Below are 19,818 nucleotides of genomic sequence, written 5' to 3' on the forward strand. Positions count from 1 at the left end.
CAGCCGGCCGGGAGAATTGTCCGGGTTAGGGGAGGGTTTGGCCGGTCAGGATTTTCTTGTCCATTCGCGCTCTAGCGACTCCTTGTGGTGGGCCAGACGGCTGCAAGCTGGCTGCAAGCTGACTGCGTTCGTCAGTTGTACAGTGTTTCCTCCGACCCATTGGTGCGGCTGGCTTACAGGTTAAGCGAGCAGTGCGGCTTGGCAGGGCAATTTTCTGAGGACTCATGGCTCTCAACCTTCGCCTCTCCTGAGTCCGTACGGGAGTTGTGTATTGGGACAAGACTGAAACAACCAATTGGATATCACGAAATTGGGGAGAAAAAGGGGTAAAAGTATCATAAATAATTTCAAATTTCATGTAGAACCTTTTCCACAGAGGGTTATACATGAAACCCAAAGGGGTTCTACTTGGAACCAAAAAGGGTTCTACATGAAACCCAAAGGGGTTCTCCTATGAGGACAGCCGAAGAACCCTTTTGGAAACATTTTTTCTTAGTGTGGCCTCTTCACAGAGGACAATGGTGCTCCTCTTTTGTAGCTTCCTCTCCTAGCAGCCTGTCTGAGTCATCAGCAGAGACTCCTAACCATACGGGTGTTTGGCTTAATCCTAATCCTGGGCCCCACAGGAAGATGTCCTTGCATGGCCTGAAGAACCAGCCAGGGCTGGTAGATGTGGAGAACCAGAGAGAGATGGAGAAGTGCTCCTGGAAGAAAGTACAATGGAGAAAGAGGTGGAGAATGAGGCGGAAGAGGATTTCTCAAATGACAACCTCGCCTGGTTCACCAACTACTTTTCAGATAGAGTTCAGTGTGTCAAATTGGAAGGCCTGTTGTCCGGACCTCTGGCAGTCTATGGGGGTGCCACAGGGTTCAATCCTCTGGCCGACTCTTTTCTCTGTATACATCAATGATGTTGCTCTTGCTGCTGGTGATTCTCTGATCCACCTCTACGTAGACGACACTATTCTGTATACTTCTGGCCCTTCTTTGGACACTGTGTTAACTAACCTCTAGACGAGCTTCAATGCCATACAACTCTCCTTCCGTGGCCTCCAACTGCTCTTAAATGCAAGTAAAACTAAATGCATGCTCTTCAACCGATCGCTGCCCACACCTGCCCGCCTGTCAGCATCACTACTCTGGTCGGTTCTGACTTAGAATATGTGGACAACTACAAATACCTAGGTGTCTGGTTAGACTGTAAACTCTCCTTCCAGACTCACATTAAGCATCTCCAAACCAAAATTAAATCTAGAATCGGCTTCCTATTTCGCAACAAAGCATCCTTCACTCATGCTGCCAAACATACCCTCGTAAAACTGACTATCCTACCGATCCTTGACTTCGGCGATGTCATTTACAAAATAGCCTCCAGCACTCTACTCAACAAATTTAATGCAGTCTATCACAGCAGGGGCGGAAATCCCGGGGGGGACGGGGGGGACACGACCCCCCCATCCTGGGAAAATATGATTTTTCCCCCCCAATATATCACTGAAACATAACTATGTAATTTAAATAATATTAATAATACGCAATGAAAGCAATTGTGCTGATTATAGACACTTAATAGCGCGTTTTTAAGTTTCAAAAGATTGCGACCCCCCCGCCCTTTGCCTCACAATGGTTTGATCCACTGCCAGTTCCTTAGTTTGCACGTAACTGCCGTGAGGTTCATCCAGTCAATCGCGCACACACACACTAGCTGAATATGCAGAGCTAGCGCGCAAATATGAACTATTAAGCTAGCTAGTACCTATTCCATTTATGTGGCGTCGTCAAAGATGGAATCAGCATGCAGATGATGTAAGTTAGTGCTTCAAAGTCCCAGTGATAAGGTTAGCGATAAACTGAAGTCCAAACTGAACAGAACTACACTCTCTTCTACCATTGTCTTAAATATATTTAATGGTCTCGTTGCAAAAGCTAAATTGTCGCAAGGGAACTTTTATTTATTTATTTTATTTCACCTTTATTTAACCCGGGTAGCAAAGATTATAGCAAACACCACTGAAACTGAATTGGTGCTCGCTAGCTTTGCAAATTCAGCTATTGTTGGAAGCCAGCCAATATGAAACAAACTATTAAAATGACAAAAGGTTGCAGCATATGTTGTGTAAATGGTGAACTCATACAGCTGTCAACTCTTGTCATTTTAATCCGTTTCACATTTGCTAGCTACCTTTTAGATCGAAGCCCAAATAGAATGATTGAAGATGATAGAAGCCCATCTCCTACTGTAAATAACCTACACACTGTGTGTGTAGCCAGCCAGCCAGCCAGGTAGAAAAATGGCAGAAAAATAAAAGACGGACATCAGAGTATTTTTCAGGACTTCAAACAGCCGAAGCTAAGTAACATTAACATGATGCCTTCTAATTGCAGTCGTTGTACTTATAATATACAGGAGAACGATCGCCTTACGGCAAGGATAGCTGTGCTGCAAGCCCAGCTTCAGACGCAATCGCTAGGCAAGGGTAATTTCAGTGTAGGAAAGGATGAAACAGCGTCTGTGCCACCAGTAAGTACAGATAGTAACGTTAGTATAAACCCCCTCGCACGGTCCCCGCAGCCGGACAACTTTCTCATGGCTTCTGGAGGGAAATGCTGTAGGAATGCTCAACCGGTGTCACTTATTCAGCCGACAGAAACTTTCAACCGGTTCTCCCCATTAAGCGAGTCGGAGTCGGAGGCCGAAACTTCTCTGGTCTCTACTCCTCCCGTTGTGGGGTCTGAGACGCCGAAGGCTCCCACCATTAGCTCTGACAAATTGAAAACCCTAGTCATTGGCGACTCCATTACCCGCAGTATTAGACTTAAAACGAATCATCCAGCGATCATACGCTGTTTACCAGGGGGCAGGGCTACCGACGTTAAGGCTAATCTAAAGACGGTGCTGGCTAAAGCTAAAACTGGCGAGTGTAGAGAGTCTAGAGATATTGTTATCCACGTCGGCACCAATGATGTTAGGATGAAACAGTCAGAGGTCACCAAGCGCAACATAGCTTCAGCGTGTAAATCAGCTATATAGATGTGTCGGCATCGATTAATTGTCTCTGGCCCCCTCCCAGTTAGGGGGAGTGATGAGCTCTACAGCAGAGTCTCACAACTCAATCGCTGGTTGAAAACTGTGTTCTGCCCCTCCCAAAATATAGAATTTGTAGATAATTGGCCCTCTTTCTGGGACTCACCCACAAACAGGACCAAGCCTGGCCTGTTGAGGAGTGACGGACTCCATCCTAGCTGGAAGGGTGCTCTCATCTTATCTACGAACATAGACAGGGCTCTAACTCCTCTAGCTCCACAATGAAATAGGGTGCAGGCCAGGCAGCAGGCTGTTAGCCAGCCTGCTAGTTTAGTGGAGTCTGCCACTAGCACAGTCAGCGTAGTCAGCTCAGCTTTCCCCATTGAGACCGTGTCTGTGCCTCGATCTAGGTTGGGCAAAACTAAACGTGGCGGTGTTCGCTTTAGCAATCTCACTAGTATAAAGACCTCCTCCATTCCTGCCATTATTGAAAGAGATTGTGATACCTCACATCTCAAAATTGGGTTACTTAATGTTAGATCCCTCACTTCCAAGGCAGTTATAGTCAATGAACTAATCACTGATCATAATATTGATGTGATTGGCCTGACTGAAACATGGCTTAAGCCTGATGAATTTACTGTGTTAAATGAGGCCTCACCCCCTGGTTACACTAGTGACCATACCCCCGTGCATCCGGCAAAGGCGGAGGTGTTGCTAACATTTACGATAGCAAATTTCAATTTACAAAAAAAAAAACAATGACGTTTTCGTCTTTTGAGCTTCTAGTCATGAAATCTATGCAGCCTACTCAATCACTTTGTATAGCTACTGTTTACAGGCCTCCTGGGCCATATGCAGTGTTCCTCACTGAGTTCCCTGAATTCCTATCGGATCTTGTAGTCATAGCAGATAATATTCAAATTTTTGGTGACTTTAACATTCACATGGAAAAGTCCACAGACCCACTCCAAAAGGCTTTCGGAGCCATCATCGACTCAGTGGGTTTTGTCCAACATGTCTCTGGACCTACTCACTGCCACAGTCATACTCTGGACCTAGTTTTGTCCCATGGAATAAATGTTGTGGATCTTAATGTTTTTCCTCATAATCCTGGATTATCGGACCACCATTTTATGTGTTTGCAATTGCAACAAATAATCTGCTCAGACCCCAACCAAGGAGCATTAAAAGTTGTGCCATAAATTCTCAGACAACCCAAAGATTCCTTGATGCCCTTCCAGACTCCCTCTGCCTACCCAAGGACGTCAGAGGACAAAAATCAGTTAACCGCCTAACCGAGGAACTCAATTTAACCTTGCGCAATACCCTAGATGCAGTTGCACCCCTAAAAACTAAAAACATCTGTCATAAGAAACTAGCTTCCTGGTATACAGAAAATACACGAGTTCTGAAGCAAGCTTCCAGAAAATTGGAACGGAAATGGCGCCACACCAAACTGGAAGTCTTCCGACTAGCTTGGAAAGACAGTACTGTGCAGTATCGAAGAGCCCTCACTGCTGCTCGATCATCCTATTTTTCCAACTTAATTGAGGAAAATAAGAACAATCCGAAATTTCTTTTTGATACTGTCGCAAAGCTAACTAAAAAGCAGCATTCGCAAATGGAGGATGGCTTTCACTTCAGCAGTAATACATTTATGAACTTCTTTGAGGAAAAGATCATGATCATTAGAAAGCAAATTACGGACTCCTCTTTAAATCTGCGTATTCCTCCAAAGCTCCATTGTCCTGAGTCTGCACAACTCTGCCAGGACCTAGGATCAAGGGAGATACTAAAGTGTTTTAGTACTATATCTCTTGACACAATGATGAAAATAATCATGGCCTCTAAACCCTCAAGCTGCATACTGGACCCTATTCCAACTAAACTACTGAAAGAGCTGCTTCCTGTGCTTGGCCCTCCTATGTTGAACATAATAAACGGCTCTCTATCCACCGGATGTGTACCAAGCTCACTAAAAGTGGCAGTAATAAAGCCTCTCTTGAAAAAGCCGAATCTTGACCCAGAAATTATAAAAAACTATCGGCCTATATCGAATCTTCCATTCCTCTCAAAAATGTGAGAAAAAGCTTTTGCGCAGCAACTCACTGCCTTCCTGAAGACAAACAATGTATACAAAACGCTTCAGTCTGGTTTTAGACCCCATCATAGCACTGAGACTGCACTTGTGAAGGTGGTAAATGACCTTTTAATGACGTCAGACCGAGGCTCTGCATCTGTCCTCGTGCTCCTAGATCTTAGTGCCGCTTTTGATACCATCGATCACCACATTCTTTTGGAAAGATTGGAAACCCAAATTGGTCTACATGGACAAGTTCTGGCCTGGTTTAGATCTTATCTGTCGGAAAGATATCAGTTTGTCTCTGTGAATGGTTTGTCACCTGACAAATCAATTGTAAATGTTGGTGTTCTTCAAGGTTCCGTTTTAGGACCACTATTGTTTTCACTATATATTTTACCTCTTGGGAATGTCATTCGAAAACGTAATGTTAAATTTCACTGCTATGTGGACGACACACAGCTGTACATTTCAATGAAACATGGTGAAGCCCCAAAATTGCCCTCGCTAGAAGCCTGTGTTTCAGACATAAAGAAGTGGATGGCTGCAAACTTTCTACTTTTAAACTCGGACAAAACAGAAATGCTTGTTCTAGGTCCCAAGAAACAAAGAGATCTTCTGTTGAATCTGACAATTAATCTGGATGGTTGTACAGTCATCTCAAATAAAACTGTGAAGGACCTCGGCGTTACTCTGGACCCTGATCTCTCTTTTGAAGAACATATCAAGACTGTTTCAAGGACAGCTTTTTTCCATCTACGTAACATTGCAAAAATCAGAAACTTTCTGTCCAAAAATGATGCAGAAAAATTAATCCATGCTTTTGTTACTTCTAGGCTGGACTACTGCAATGCTCTACTTTCCGGTTACCCGGATAAAGCACTAAACAAACTTCAGTTAGTGCTAAATACGGCTGCTAGAATCCTGACTAGAACCAAAAAATGTGATCATATTACTCCAGTGCTAGCCTCCTTACACTGGCTTCCTGTTAAGACAAGGGCTGATTTCAAGGTTTTACTGCTAACCTACAAAGCATTACATGGGCTTGCTCCTACCTATCTTTCCGATTTGGTCCTGCCGTACATATCTACACGTACGCTACGGTCACAAGACGCAGGCCTCCTAATTGTCCCTAGAATTTCTAAGCAAACGGCTGGAGGTAGGGCTTTCTCCTATAGAGCTCAATTTTTATGGAATGGTCTGCCTACCCATGTGAGAGACGCAGACTCAGTCTCAACCTTTAAGTCTTTAATGAAGACTTATCTCTTCAGTAGGTCCTATGATTAAGTATAGTCTGGCCCAGGAGTGTGAAGGTGAATGGAAAGGCTGGAGCAACGAACCGCCCTTGCTGTCTCTGCCTTGCCGGTTCCCCTCTCTCCACTGGGATTCTCTGCCTCTAACCCTATTACAGGGGCTGAGTCACTGGCTTACTGGTGTTCTTCCATGCCGTCCATGGGAGGGGTGCGTCACTTGAGTGGGTTGAGTCACTGACGTGGTCTTCCTGTCTGGGTTGGCACCCCCCCCCCCCCCTTGGGTTGTGCCATGGCGGAGATCTTTGTGGGCTATACTCGGCCTTGTCTTAGGACGGTAAGTTGGTGGTTGGAGACATCCCTCTAGTGGTGTGGGGGCTGTGCTTTGGCAAAGTGGGTGGGGTTATATCCTGCCTGTTTGGCCCTGTCCGGAGGTATCATCGGATGGGGCCACAGTGTCTTCTGATCCCTCCTGTCTCAGCCTCCAGTATTTATGCTGCAGTAGTTTATGTGTCGGGGGGCTAGGGTCAGTCTGTTATATCTGGAGTATTTCTCTTGTCTTATCCGGTGTCCTGTGTGAATTTAAATATGCTCTCTCTAATTCTCTTTCTTTCTTTCTCTCGGAGGACCTGAGCCCTAGGACCATGCCTCAGGACTACCTGGCATGATGACTCCTTGCTGTCCCCAGTCCACCTGGCCGTGCTGCTGCTCCAGTTTCAACTGTTCTGCCTGCGGCTATGGAACCCTGACCTGTTCACCGGACATGCTTGTTGCACCCTCGACAACTACTATGATTATTATTATTTGACCATGCTGGTCATTTATGAACATTTTAACATCTTGACCATGTTCTGTTATAATATCCACCCGGCACAGCCAGAAGAGGACTGGCCACCCCTCATAGCCTGGTTCCTCTCTAGGTTTCTTCCTAGGTTTTGGCCTTTCTAGGGAGTTTTTCCTAGCCACCGTGCTTCTTTCACATGCATTGCTTGCTGTTTGGGGTTTTAGGCTGGGTTTCTGTACAGCACTTTGAGATATCAGCTGATGTACGAAGGGCTATATAAATACATTTGATTTGATTTGATTTATCTCCCTTATCCTTCCTCATTTGCACACACTGTATATAAACTTTTTCTATTGTATTATTGACTATATATTTGTTATTCCATGTGTAACTCTGTGTTGTTGTTTGTGTCGCACTGCTTTGCTTTATCTTGGCCAGGTCGCAGTTGTAAATGAGAACTTGTTCTCAACTAGCCTACCTGGTTAAATAAAGGTGATTTTAAAAAAAAATGTAAATGAGGCGATTGCAAAGGATGAGGTCACTGCAGAGAGCCACGCCCACCCCTGTCTCCTCGGTCAGTCCCTGCCTCTGTCATCGTACTCACCATGAGGAGTTGGCCGTCCTCCACAGTGTCTGGAGGGAGGGCCTGGGTGAGGGGGATGCCAAGCTGCTGCAAGTCACCTATGACAGGCTGCTGCAGCAAGACAATGGCTTCAGCTGGCTCAGTGACACTCTCTGGGTCCCCCCCACAACAAATCAAATCAAATGTTATTTGTCACATGCGCCGAATATAACAGGTGTAGACCTTACAGTGAAATGCTTACTCACAAGCCCTTAACCAACAATGCAGTTAAGAAAAATACCCCAAAAAATAAGAAATAAAGTAACAAATATTTAAAGAGCAGAGGTAAAATAACAAAAGCGAGGCTATATACAGGGGGTACCGATACAGAGTCAATGTGCGGGGGCACCGGTTAGTCGAGGTAATTAAGATAACATATACATGTGGGTAGAGTTATTAAAGTGATTTATGCATAGATAATAAACAGAGAGTAGCAGCAGCGTAAAAAAGAGGGGGATGCAAGTAGGCTGGGTAGCCATTTGATTAGATATTCAGTAGTCTTATGGCTTGGGGGTAGAAGCTGCTCAGAAGCCTCTTGGACCTAGACTTGGCCCTCCGGTACCGCTTGCCGTGCGGTAGCAGAGACAACAGTCCACGACCAGGGTGGCCGGAGTCCTCGACAACCTTTTGGGCCCTCCTCTGACACCGCCTGGCATATCCTTTACTACAGAGCTGTTATTAACATACTGTCACTGGGGTGGGAAACTGATACACTAATGGGGTCACATCTGTTATTAGGGGTTCAAGCAGCAAAAAAAAGCCAATTCCCATGAGATGGTAAGGCCTAGGATGTCGCAACCTTGCATGATGGTAAAGGGCCAAAGGCCACACCCTCTCATGGAATGGCATGCCAATTGGCCCCATGGTGGCGCTATAACAAGCAATACAAAATGCTAACTTTAAAATAATAATAATTTAAAACAGTTCCTGACATAACCACACACATTTCCTGCACCAGGAGCTGGCTCTGTGTTCCTCTCCTTTAGCATTTAAAAGTACCGGGTGGGGTATGAAAATACCTTGACCTGGAAAGATGGTTTGTGCAAATATGTACATGAGTTATGTGTACATGAGAGCTAATGGCGATGTATTCAGTTTGTGTCAAGACTTTTACTGGGTTCTTATGGTAATTGTTTTCTCAGGTAGTTTTTTTTAAGACAGAGTGGAACTGTATATTTATAATTGATTTGGCTTATTACATATTTTTGATAAGTTCAATCTCACACACAAACAAACACTGTGAATAATGAAGGAGTCTCAATGCAGTTCTATTGTTTTATTACATGCTCTTAAATATGAATGCTAAAAGTAACCGTTTGAAGTGAAAGGATACAATACACTGACATTTTGTGTGTTCTTATTATGCATTATTTGAGTTGTGGTTTATTACCTCCCTCCTGGTTAGGTTGTGGTTTATTTGATATTATTTTTTCAGAAGTAAAGCAAATAGGACAATACAAAGCTAAGACTATAGAGTGAGGTCACATTTAAAAAAATAAAAAGCCAGTTAATGCTAGATTATATAGCTGGCTCAAACTGAATAATGATGTCTGCTCTGTTGCTGTTGCTATATATTGTACATCAACATATCTGATTCTGATCAGTCACAAAAAACAAATATAAAAATGTGGCTTCAAGTCAAATATATTTACTGTGTTCTTTTAGCATCACTATATTATTCTAATAATGAACAATCGTTCCTTACGTTTGACTCCATTCCATTTATATATAGTGTGTAGATACAGCTCTCCAATAAGTCATTGAACAAATTATTTGCAAACTCAAATATGGTTAGACACACCATTAGGGGTCAGGAGAGTCAAGTTCCCTCTAGCGTTCTGGTCTGCCTCGATGGCTTCGAAAAGAGCCTTGAAGTTGCCTGCACCAAAGCCCTTGGAAGAGTACAAAGACATGTTTTTACATAGTTTCAGTCTAAATGTAGACCTGCACATCCACCTTTATCATCACTACATACATCACTACATATTTTTCAATAAACTAAGAAAGCTCATATTCTTAAAATCCTATTTGTTTTATATAGTTTCATTGGTAATGCTCTATGATATCTCCTGCTCCTCTCACCTGATGGTTGTGTCTCTGAATGACCTCCAGGAACACCGTGGGACGGTCCTGAACAGGCTTGGTGAAGATCTGGAGTAGGTAGCCGTTGTCATCAAAATCCACTAAGATCTTCAGCTCCTGTCAAAGCAGCAGGACATAAAAGTGCTTATCAGGCTGAATAGCTAAGAACCGAGCATGGTACTTCAAATGAACTGATTGTAATTACCATCATTATGCATTTAACTATAAGGTATTTGGATGAATTAAATATAATAAATCATTGGAAAATGTATTCAAACAGCAGGGAAAGCTGTGTCTCTGACCTCCAGAATGTCCAGGTCCTCAGTGATCCTGACTTGGGAGTGTTGGAGATTCTTTCTCAGCAGCTGGTAGTAGGTGTCTGGCACACACATGAACTCCATGCCACGCTCCTTCAGGTTACGGATCTACAACAAGGAGAATACACTAACCACACCAAGCTTTCATCTTCCATTGATGTGTATATAATAGTGACCAGGTTGAGCTTAGCCTTTATTTGTGAAAAGACTTACTGCAGTGATGATGTCTGATGTGTTCATGGCGATGTGCTGGACACCTGGGCCACCGTAGTATTCCACATACTCCTGTTAAATCCAGTGAGTTTAGCAAGGTACAAGCTCTACACTTGACTTTTTTGTAATGCTAAGTTTCTTAAAGGTACAGTACTAAATATATGTGTAAGGAGGACATTGGTATGTCTTTGTTACATAAGTAAATACCTCTTGACATACTTAATATATTATATATTGAATAACAAGGCATATGACTTGCCTGGATCTGGGACTTGCGTTTTCCCATGGCTGGCTCATTAATGGGCATCTTCACTGTCTCTTCATAATTGGCCACAACGATGGAGCGCAGTGCACTGAAATCTGTCTGCAGCTGCTTGTCATCCACCGACCAGAACCGGTGGAAGAGCAGGTTCTTCTGGTACCTATGGAAACAGAACCTACTACTCAGGAATCTTTGTGTGTTGAATGGATAGGTGAGAGACTACACTATATCTATCCCACGGCCCTAATCCCTGGGCCTTCCCTTTAGAGATCAAACCCATCCCTGTTTTTCATCTCAGAGCTGCATGGTGGACCTCTAATTCACTCCAGATGTGGGGGGCCTCAGGGACCCAGCTCAAAAACTGCTGAGTAATATTAGTCCCTGACCTATGCCAAACAGCCTGGGTTACGTAATACTGACACGTCCCCATCCACCCATCTATCCACCAACCTAACCACTGCTGTATGGAGAAACGTGAAGAGCAGTCAACTTGGCTTTACTTGCATTGGACGGAAAACATTCTAGAAAATGTTGTCTATAGGCTGCTGTTTTTTTTATATTGCAATTAGCGTGTGGTAGAGTTTTTTTTAATCGAAGAGGAAACTGATGTCCATGGATGTTTTTGTCTGGAACAAAATGTACAGGCCAGGATATGTAATAATAGGGCAGCAGGTAGCCTAGCGGTTAAGAGCATTGGGCAAGTAACCGAAAGGTCACTGGTACAAATCCATGACTAGGTGAAAAATCTGTTGATGTGTCCTGGAGCAAGGCACTTAACCCTAATTGCTCCTGTAAGTCACTCTGGATAACACCATCTGCTAAATGACTAAAATGTAAATGTTGTAAATCCTCTAATCTAGACCTAGACAATGCCTTACCATTCCACCACAGGCACCATCTCATCATCCGGCTGGTTCCCCACAACATGGTCAATGAAGTTCAGTAATCCACTGGGTCTGTAATGTTAGATAAGGCTTCACAGTGGCGCCAACTGCTTAACTGAAACAGTCATTCAAACTCTGTCTTGTTTACAATGATCTATAAAAGTTACTCTCATCTCTAACACCAGGTAAAATTGCTCATACTCACAGCTTGGCCAACAAGGGGTCCCGGTGGAGAGGAGGATGGAACCCTGGGAGGAAAAGCCCGTTGTAGGCCGTCCTCTCCACAAATGTGTGTGTGGTGTCCCCATACTATAGTGATATAAGAGAAAATCCCAAATCTAGAGCATACTGTAAATCTACTTTCCTGTGCTCAGTTTCAGCAGATGTTGACTGACTTACCGTCTGGAGAACAGCTAGCTTTACCCTGCCATAATTGTCCTCCAATACATACGGCTCTTTCACTATGATGGCACCACGCTCTCTGGCTTTCTAAAGAGTATAATAGACAGATAAACATATGCACATGTGATAAAGATCCAGGAAGATTAAAATAATTATCCCATGGCTATGCGTCTTTTAATAAATCCAAGAAAAAGATTGCAATCCAAAATAATATTTTCAACCCATCTCATTAGGAAAGAAGCATTCTCCTCATTCCAGAAAAAGCTGATATTTTGGTTTAAATAGCAAGCATGCTTTGGTACCTGCACAAGGTAATCACAGTTCTCCACAGTGAATGCAATGTCCCTGGCTCCATCCCCATGCTTCACCAAATGCTCCCCCATTTCTGAATAAGGGAGATGGACAAAAGTACAGTAAATTAAAATCAAAGTGAGTGAAGTAGCACACTAGTCAGTGACAACCAATCTCATCATATTTAACCATATGAGCGGTGACGTTTGTCATACTGTACCTTTGTTTCCAGGATTGAGGGCGGACGCGAATACATATATAATCTGGGAAAGACAAAAAGCCCAAAAGTTACATGATGGACAACCACAGAACTTCCATCACTTGTATCAAGTTACGATCTATTATTAACATGTGCCATAATTCATTCGGAATGCTGCAATGCTCTGCTCACCTTGCCTTGTTTGACCACATGAGACACCACATCCCGGCAGCCTGTCTCTAAACCCTGGTAGGCCAACGGTTCAAAGCCAAGCTTGTTACAATAGTAAGATGCTGCCTGTTGAAACAGAAGAAAAAACACCATTGGCACTCACAACCAAACACTTGTACATTTACTGTTTAGGCACAAAACCTTAATACCATTTCTAAACAGTGTGTTGTTGTACTGTAAAGGACTGGTGTGCTGGGAGCGCCACCCCCTGGTGATGGAGTGGAAAAGCGTCTGGATCAGAGGATGATGGGGTCTACTCTGAGGTTTCATGCCGACTGCCCCACCACCCCTTAAAAGAGCCAATAGCCACCCCCTCAGTGAATAGTCCTCTAACTTTGAGAAAGTTCAGGAAAAATTTAACAACATGCAAAACAATTGAAAATCAGCACATGAGCCTCATACCTGTTTGGCGTTTCCAACCCAGAATGTGATGTGGTCGAAACAGATGAACTTGCCATGGTCGTGCTTCGAACAAAACCAGAACAATTTAATACTGGTATGTGAGGGGGATGCATCTAGCATACATCAGTCCATATGACAGCAATTAGAAAATATTAAATGTAAGAGTACGATTATGCATATTTAAACATAATGGTAGGCTAGTTAGACTTTTTAAATCATACTTTGAACTGGTTAAAAGACATATTCATAAAAAATAATTGTGTGTTCATTAAAACATCTATTCACAAAGAGTATTAATTGAAGGACTTACATGCTCACCTCTGTCTGTGTAGGTAGTCTAAACAGATACAAAACATTACACATCAGCATAACGTTAAAGATCATCATTCCAATGGCTAATAAATCTTGGAATGTGAAATTGTCATTAGAAATTGAATAACAACTGACAAATCACAACCGACAAATGTATCTAAATAATAAAAATGTAACACTTTTCGAATGAATATATATTTTCTCTTACCATTTTGTACCCTTGGGCTTTCAACTGCTTGAAAATAAACGCAGCACAATAAAGGCAAGCATTTAAAGGTTCAGAATGAAGTTCGAAGTTCCACGCCCTGCCGCTGTTCGGGGAGGAGAGTACACGGAAGTACACGGAGATATATAGAGAGAAAGAGAGGTTACACAATCATTTCTCATCCCAATATATATGCTTAAAAAAATACAAGTAATGGTACGCTTGACTCTACGCTTGGAATACATTTCATACTAGAAGTTTATCTTAGGTGCATCACATAAATTAGGTGCATACATCACATATAACAAAAAGTAATATGCGGAGAAAAAATGCACTTACCTTCTCTTTCAAATAACGGAAAAGTTATATTAAAAACGAAATTCTTATTTATTTTTTTAAATGAAACTATGCAAAGACAGAACATGCACTCGCAATCTTTTCTAGACAGGCCATGTGTTTGTGTTTAGTCTCGAGAGGAGGTTCGCTCGTGCAGGTTTCCTATTGGCTGTTTATTTGGACATATGTATGGAGCAGTCAGCCACAATTCTGATATTGCAGAAACAAACTATTGGTAGGCTTCAACAGTCTCCCCTCCCCCTCTTCATAATTAGTCATCTGTTAATGTATGACAATGTTTTATACCTTCTGTATCATTCTTTACAAATCCTTTATCATCAACATTTGTATGAACATGGTTATTCCAGAGGTTTTTAATTGATCTATTGTTGTGTGTGAATGACAATGTTGCCTGATGTACTTTTGACCAATGTGACAATATTGACAGCCCTCCCAACTGATTTGCATAGTAGTGAATACGATACACTACTACACTAGAGCTCATTTCCTCAATTTAACTAGTAGTCTGTGTCTTAAGAAAGTGATGTCAATAAATTGGTTAAATTCCTGAATAAATGAGGAAAGCATGTATCCCTAGTGTGGAAATGGAACAGAAAGGCTGCCGAAAAGCTAATTATTCCTAAAGAAGAAGATATTTGATAGATTGTACTGCAGAAAGAGACACCTCTCAAGCTATTCTTTGCTTCTTAGATTTTGAGTGGCTTAAGTTTGACAGCCTCAACAGCCTCAACAGCATCAACACAACAATAGGTTGTACTTTGTCATAGTGGTCATTAGATATGTGTGTGTGTGTGTGTGTGTGTGTGTGTGTGTGTGTGTGTGTGTGTGTGTGTGTGTGTGTGTGTGTGTGTGTGTGTGTGTGTGTGTGTGTGTGTGTGTGTGTGTGTCCTTATGTTCCAATGGGAGTGAATAAGATGAAGTAAATCAACGAAAGCAATGCATTTTATAAGCCTGTAATTTCCCTCAATCACAGGGTCTTTACACTGACTGACCCCCTGTATTCATAAGTGACACTTTACCATGCAAGAGTATCACATGAACGCTCTCTGGTGTAACAATATATACCCAGATATTCTGTAAAACACAGATACTGTTTGTAGAACAGATATTGTTCTATCAATTCTCTTTTAGCACCACAGACTAATGAAAGTGCAATGTCACAGTAATGAGCATTTGACACCCTCCTTCAGCAACTGTCCCTGGTAGGGTTTGTTTATCTCACTGTTACCAGGAGGCTTTTTGCTGTCAAGAGATGCAATTAGAGACAATAAATGAAGACGGTGCTGCTTACACAACAGTGTGATGTTGGAGTGGTAGATGGTTGATCTTTACATTCTGTATATTAAAAGAAAGTATGATTATTCATGGTCTAGACACGAGGCCTACTGATATTTGCTAATACAATGTTGTAACTTAACTGATCCAGAAAAGGCACAGCCATTACATGATTGTCTAATTCACATATGATATATAACAACATAATACAAATACATAATCCAAATATGTTCAATTCAGGCAGCTTAGTAAAAACAAATACTTACGTCAGTTTGAAAGCCTGGGATAATTTGGCTTATGCCATTTACAAAAACCAGAATGAGACAATTGGGCATGAAATAGCTACATGAGAGAGAGAATAGTTAATCATATAGATGGTGTTACAAATGTTGTTATTACCACTAAGTCTAATGTATCCAAACTATTAGAAAGTACAAAAGTGATTATACACTTTAAGCACAAATGCCTGTGAAAACAGTTTGTAAGAACTATTCATAAAACTGAATATGAGGCAGATTGCAGTCTATTCCCATGACACATAGCACCCTTAAGGGTACAAAGCAACACCTCAGGCAATTAAGACCCTCCTAGACGCAGGGCTTACAGAACAGTGTATAGTCACAGAGTTTACAGATCACGACTCAGTGCAGAAGAACAATACAGCAGCACGGACCAAGCAGAAAGTTGAGGGATAACAATGAGTGAGTTATCTTTATATAAACCACCCCAGCAACTGGATGCAGGGACACCAGGAGAACAGGATGGAGAAGAGTCTCTTGACAAAGCAGTGGCCATTTCTCAACCAATCTCTCTCCTGATTAATTCTGTCAGTCTCAGTGACGAAAGTGCGGAGGACCTCATCCCTGCAGAGAGGACAACTCAAGCAAAGATGCAGTCTGTTTTCCAGCAGGTGCGCAAGCAAGTCAAATCACAGGTGGGCATGAACATCCCAAGGAATGGCATTCTGGAACTAGTTCAGATGGTCACAAGCAGAGAGCTGGAGATGGCAAAGGCGAACGGCCCAAAAAACACAGAGAAAGCAGGTGCAGAGATTTTGGAAGACAAGCGTACAGGTGAGGTGGATGTCAAAAGGGAGGAGCTTATAGCGGTTTTTCAACATGAGCTGGAGGCCAGTAATGAGGCACTGCGGGATGAGTTTAAAGAGCAGATCACCCAACTGCAGATAGAAATGCAAGCCTACACAGACCAGGCTCTGAAGAGTCTTGAGTCCAAGGTGCAGGCAAACAGGCAAACATACTCCCACAATATTCTCCAGCGGATGTATCAAGCAGAGCAGTCAGAGACCAGGAGTCTTGAGAAGAAGAAGAAGTCTCCAGCACCCTTACTGGGCTCTGGTAAGACCAGAGTTCTGAGCCGAACCATGACAACTCTCACCCCGAAGACATGTCCCCCTATCGTCCTCGGGCCTCGCTCTAAATCAGAGACCTTGAGTTCCTCGAGGGATAACAGTTCTCTGCCTCACTTCAAGGATCCACACTTCCATGTTCTCTCTTTTCGGAGCCCTGGACCTCTGCCACCTAGCTGCCCCCCACGTCTCAATTGCAAAAAGCCTCTCCGCACCAAAGCTCAGACAGGAAACTCAAACAGTTAATTGCATTGAATTGGATGAAAATGTAATTGCTGACACAGAGATAATAGATTGACCCAGGGGAGTTGTCATAGGCTACATGTTACCTTCTCATAAGAAGCCTTATCTGAAGTCAGTGCAGCCAGCCACACAGACATGCTGAGTTGGAGGCTGAAAATCAGGTGGGATGCTGTTGTTTACATTATATTTACACATGAAGTGAAATACTACTTTCACTTCTGTTGCATGTTAACTAAATGGATATGTTAGATCTGTTAATATTTTCAGTCTATTTTATTTCTAATTCTTAACTTGTTTTAAGAGGTACCTCCTGAAAGGGCTGCAACAACTTAATCCCCCTTGGTTTGGCCAATAAAATAAGCTAATAGAAACGGGGTGAATTTCTAATTTCTTTGTTTCAAAAACCCATGTTTCAATCATAGAAATAGTTCACATGGTATATGATTGTATGGAAAGATAACATAAATAAAACAATTCTGCTCTAGGATCACAGCTGAGATTTACAATATGCTTCACAAATCACACTGAAAACTTCTCTCTAGTCTAGAGCCTCAAGAACCATGCTCAAGATTGCAGTAAACAATTGTATTATTGTCATTTGTGTGTGCTGCGAAGGATACAGTGAAATGTAACTTTAAAAAGTGATACAGAATGTTAAATAATCGGCGGCAGGTAGCCTAGTGGTTAAGAACATTGGGCCAGTAACCGAAAGGTCACTGGTTTGAATCCCAAGCCGATTAGGTGAAAAATGTGTCGATGTGCCCTTGAGCAAGGCACTTAACCCTAATTGCTCCTGTAGGGTGGTGCAGTCGGCAAACTACCTGCTCTCCAGGGCACCCGATGTCACAGGAAGGCCAAAAAGATCATCAAGGACAACAACCACCCGAGCCACTGCCTGTTCACCTCGCTATCATCCAGAAGGCAAGGTCAGTACAGGTGCATCAAAGCTGGGACCGAGAGGCTGAAAATCAGCTTCTATCTCAAGGCCATCAGACTGTTAAATAACCATTACTAGCACATTAGAGGCTGCTGCCTGATATACATAGACTTGAAATCACTGGCCACTTTAATAAATGGAACACTAGTCACTTTAATAGTGTTAACATATTTTGCATTACTCATCTCATATGTATATACTGTATTCTATCCTATTCTACTGTATCTTAGTCTATGCCACTCTGACATTGCTCGTCCATATATATATATATATATATTCTTAATTCCATTCCTTTACTTAGATTTCTGTGTATTGGGTAATGTTGTGAAATTGTTAGATATTACTTGTTACTTGTTATTACTGCACTGTCGGAGCTAGAAACACAAGCATTTCGCTAGAACCACAATAACATCTGCTAAACACGTTATGTGACCAATAAAATGTGATTTGATTTGGATAAGAGTGTCTGCTAAATGACTAAAATGTAAATGACAAAATGAAACATCTGTATAATTGAGTGAGACTAGAGAACTGGATGTGAAACTCTACTCCTCAGGGGTATGGGTTGCCCTCAAAATGAGTCAAATAAGACTGCAACACTTCGATATCATTAGAACAATACACTTCACAAGGTGAACAATAAACAGGGATCCCCGTTGCTCACTCACTGCTTTGCATCTTGTGTTCAAGTGCAGTTACACGTCACATTTAGAACTTTGCGTAACAACTGAACATACTTGTCTGATGGAGTTTTTAGGCTGCAACAGATGTCAGAGGGAGAAGACGATGTACAAATGAGGGGATGGCACTGGATGAAAGGGTCGTAGGGCTGTAGTGAACATATTGTACAACAACAAGAAACATTTAATAAAGACGAACACAGATCAATAAAGGTTCATATGACAGCATGAAATGACTGATGCAATCTATAAATGATTAACAGGTGCTGTGAATTGCAGGGGTTTTGTAAATGATGTTGTGTATGTTCATTGTTTAAATATATTTATACAAATACCTGATCACGAGAGATGACAATGGCTACTTCAAACAAAGACCAATCAACAACTGTAGCAAAAGGGGGCATCACACCTCAGAGGTATTGATCAATTGAGTCAGGTTGTTTTTAGGTAGAAGGTTCGTCAGTGGTAATGGACTGATGGTGGCCGATTTTCCAAAAGAAACCCAGACAACACCAAACAAACATAACATATAATTGAAAATACGATTTATTGGGCTTACATTAATAAATTAATAAGAGCAGCATTGGGAAAAAAAGCATGTGAAGATAATAACCTTGCTTCCAAAAAAACAAGATCTGGCAGAAACTCCTGGATGCCTGCTTGTTCTTTAAAAGTGCTTTCCTCACCATTTTAAATAAGCATGCCTGTTCAAAAAATGTAGAACTAAGAACAGATATAGCCCTTGGTTCCCTCCAGACTTGACTTCCCTTGACCAGCACAAAAACATCCTGTGGCTTACTGCATTAGCATCGAATAGCCCCCGCGAACAGTGAGAGACAGAATAACAACAAAAAGAGAAGAAAAACACATGTCAAAAATGTAATAAATTGATTTGCATTTTAATGAGGGAAATAAGTATTTGACCCTTCTGCAAAACATGACTTAGTACTTGGTGGCAAAACCCTTGTTGGCAATCACAGAGGTCAGACGTTTCTTGTAGTTGGCCACCAGGTTTACACACATCTCAGGAGGGATTTTGTCCCACTCCTCTTTGCAGATCTTCTCCAAGTCATTAAGGTTTCGAGGCTGACGTTTGGCAACTCGAACCTTCAGCTCCCTCCACAGATTTTCTATGGGATTAAGGTCTGGAGACTAGCTAGGCCACTCCAGGACCTTAATGTGCTTCTTCTTGAGCCACTCCTTTGTTGCCTTGGCCGTGTGTTTTGGGTCATTGTCATGCTGGAATACCCATCCACGACCCATTTTCAATGCCCTGGCTGAGGGAAGGAGGTTCTCACCCAAGATTTGACGGTACATGGCCCCGTCCATCGTCCCTTTGATGCGGTGAAGTTGTCCTGTCCCCTTAGCAGAAAAACACCCCCAAAGCATAATGTTT

General features: G+C 42.3%; 1 protein-coding gene across 1 annotated transcript; it reads right to left on the reverse strand.

The window, feature by feature from the left end:
- Positions 1-9,025: 9,025 nt before the first annotated feature.
- LOC115200016 (4-hydroxyphenylpyruvate dioxygenase) lies at positions 9,026-14,069 on the reverse strand. Its single transcript, XM_029762659.1, has 15 exons — positions 13,904-14,069; positions 13,568-13,670; positions 13,358-13,384; positions 13,048-13,110; positions 12,607-12,711; positions 12,436-12,478; positions 12,227-12,309; positions 11,922-12,011; positions 11,728-11,831; positions 11,517-11,594; positions 10,636-10,798; positions 10,377-10,448; positions 10,149-10,271; positions 9,847-9,963; positions 9,026-9,656 (listed from the first exon to the last, which is right to left on the reverse strand). Exons 2-15 carry the CDS (start codon positions 13,568-13,570, stop codon positions 9,546-9,548), a joined length of 1,182 nt encoding a protein of 393 aa, XP_029618519.1. The 5' UTR covers positions 13,571-13,670; positions 13,904-14,069; the 3' UTR covers positions 9,026-9,545.
- Positions 14,070-19,818: the final 5,749 nt, after the last annotated feature.

The sequence above is a fragment of the Salmo trutta genome, chromosome 9, assembly GCF_901001165.1.
Source record: "Salmo trutta chromosome 9, fSalTru1.1, whole genome shotgun sequence".
Lineage (NCBI taxonomy): Eukaryota > Metazoa > Chordata > Actinopteri > Salmoniformes > Salmonidae > Salmo > Salmo trutta.

Coding starts and splice junctions, on each gene's coding strand:
- LOC115200016 (XM_029762659.1), bottom strand. Junction 12,310..12,435: donor CCTCAATCCTGGAAACAAAG/GTACAGTATGAC, acceptor TCCCTTATTCAG/AAATGGGGGAGCATTTGGTG. Junction 9,657..9,846: donor TTCAGAGACACAACCATCAG/GTGAGAGGAGCA, acceptor TACTCTTCCAAG/GGCTTTGGTGCAGGCAACTT.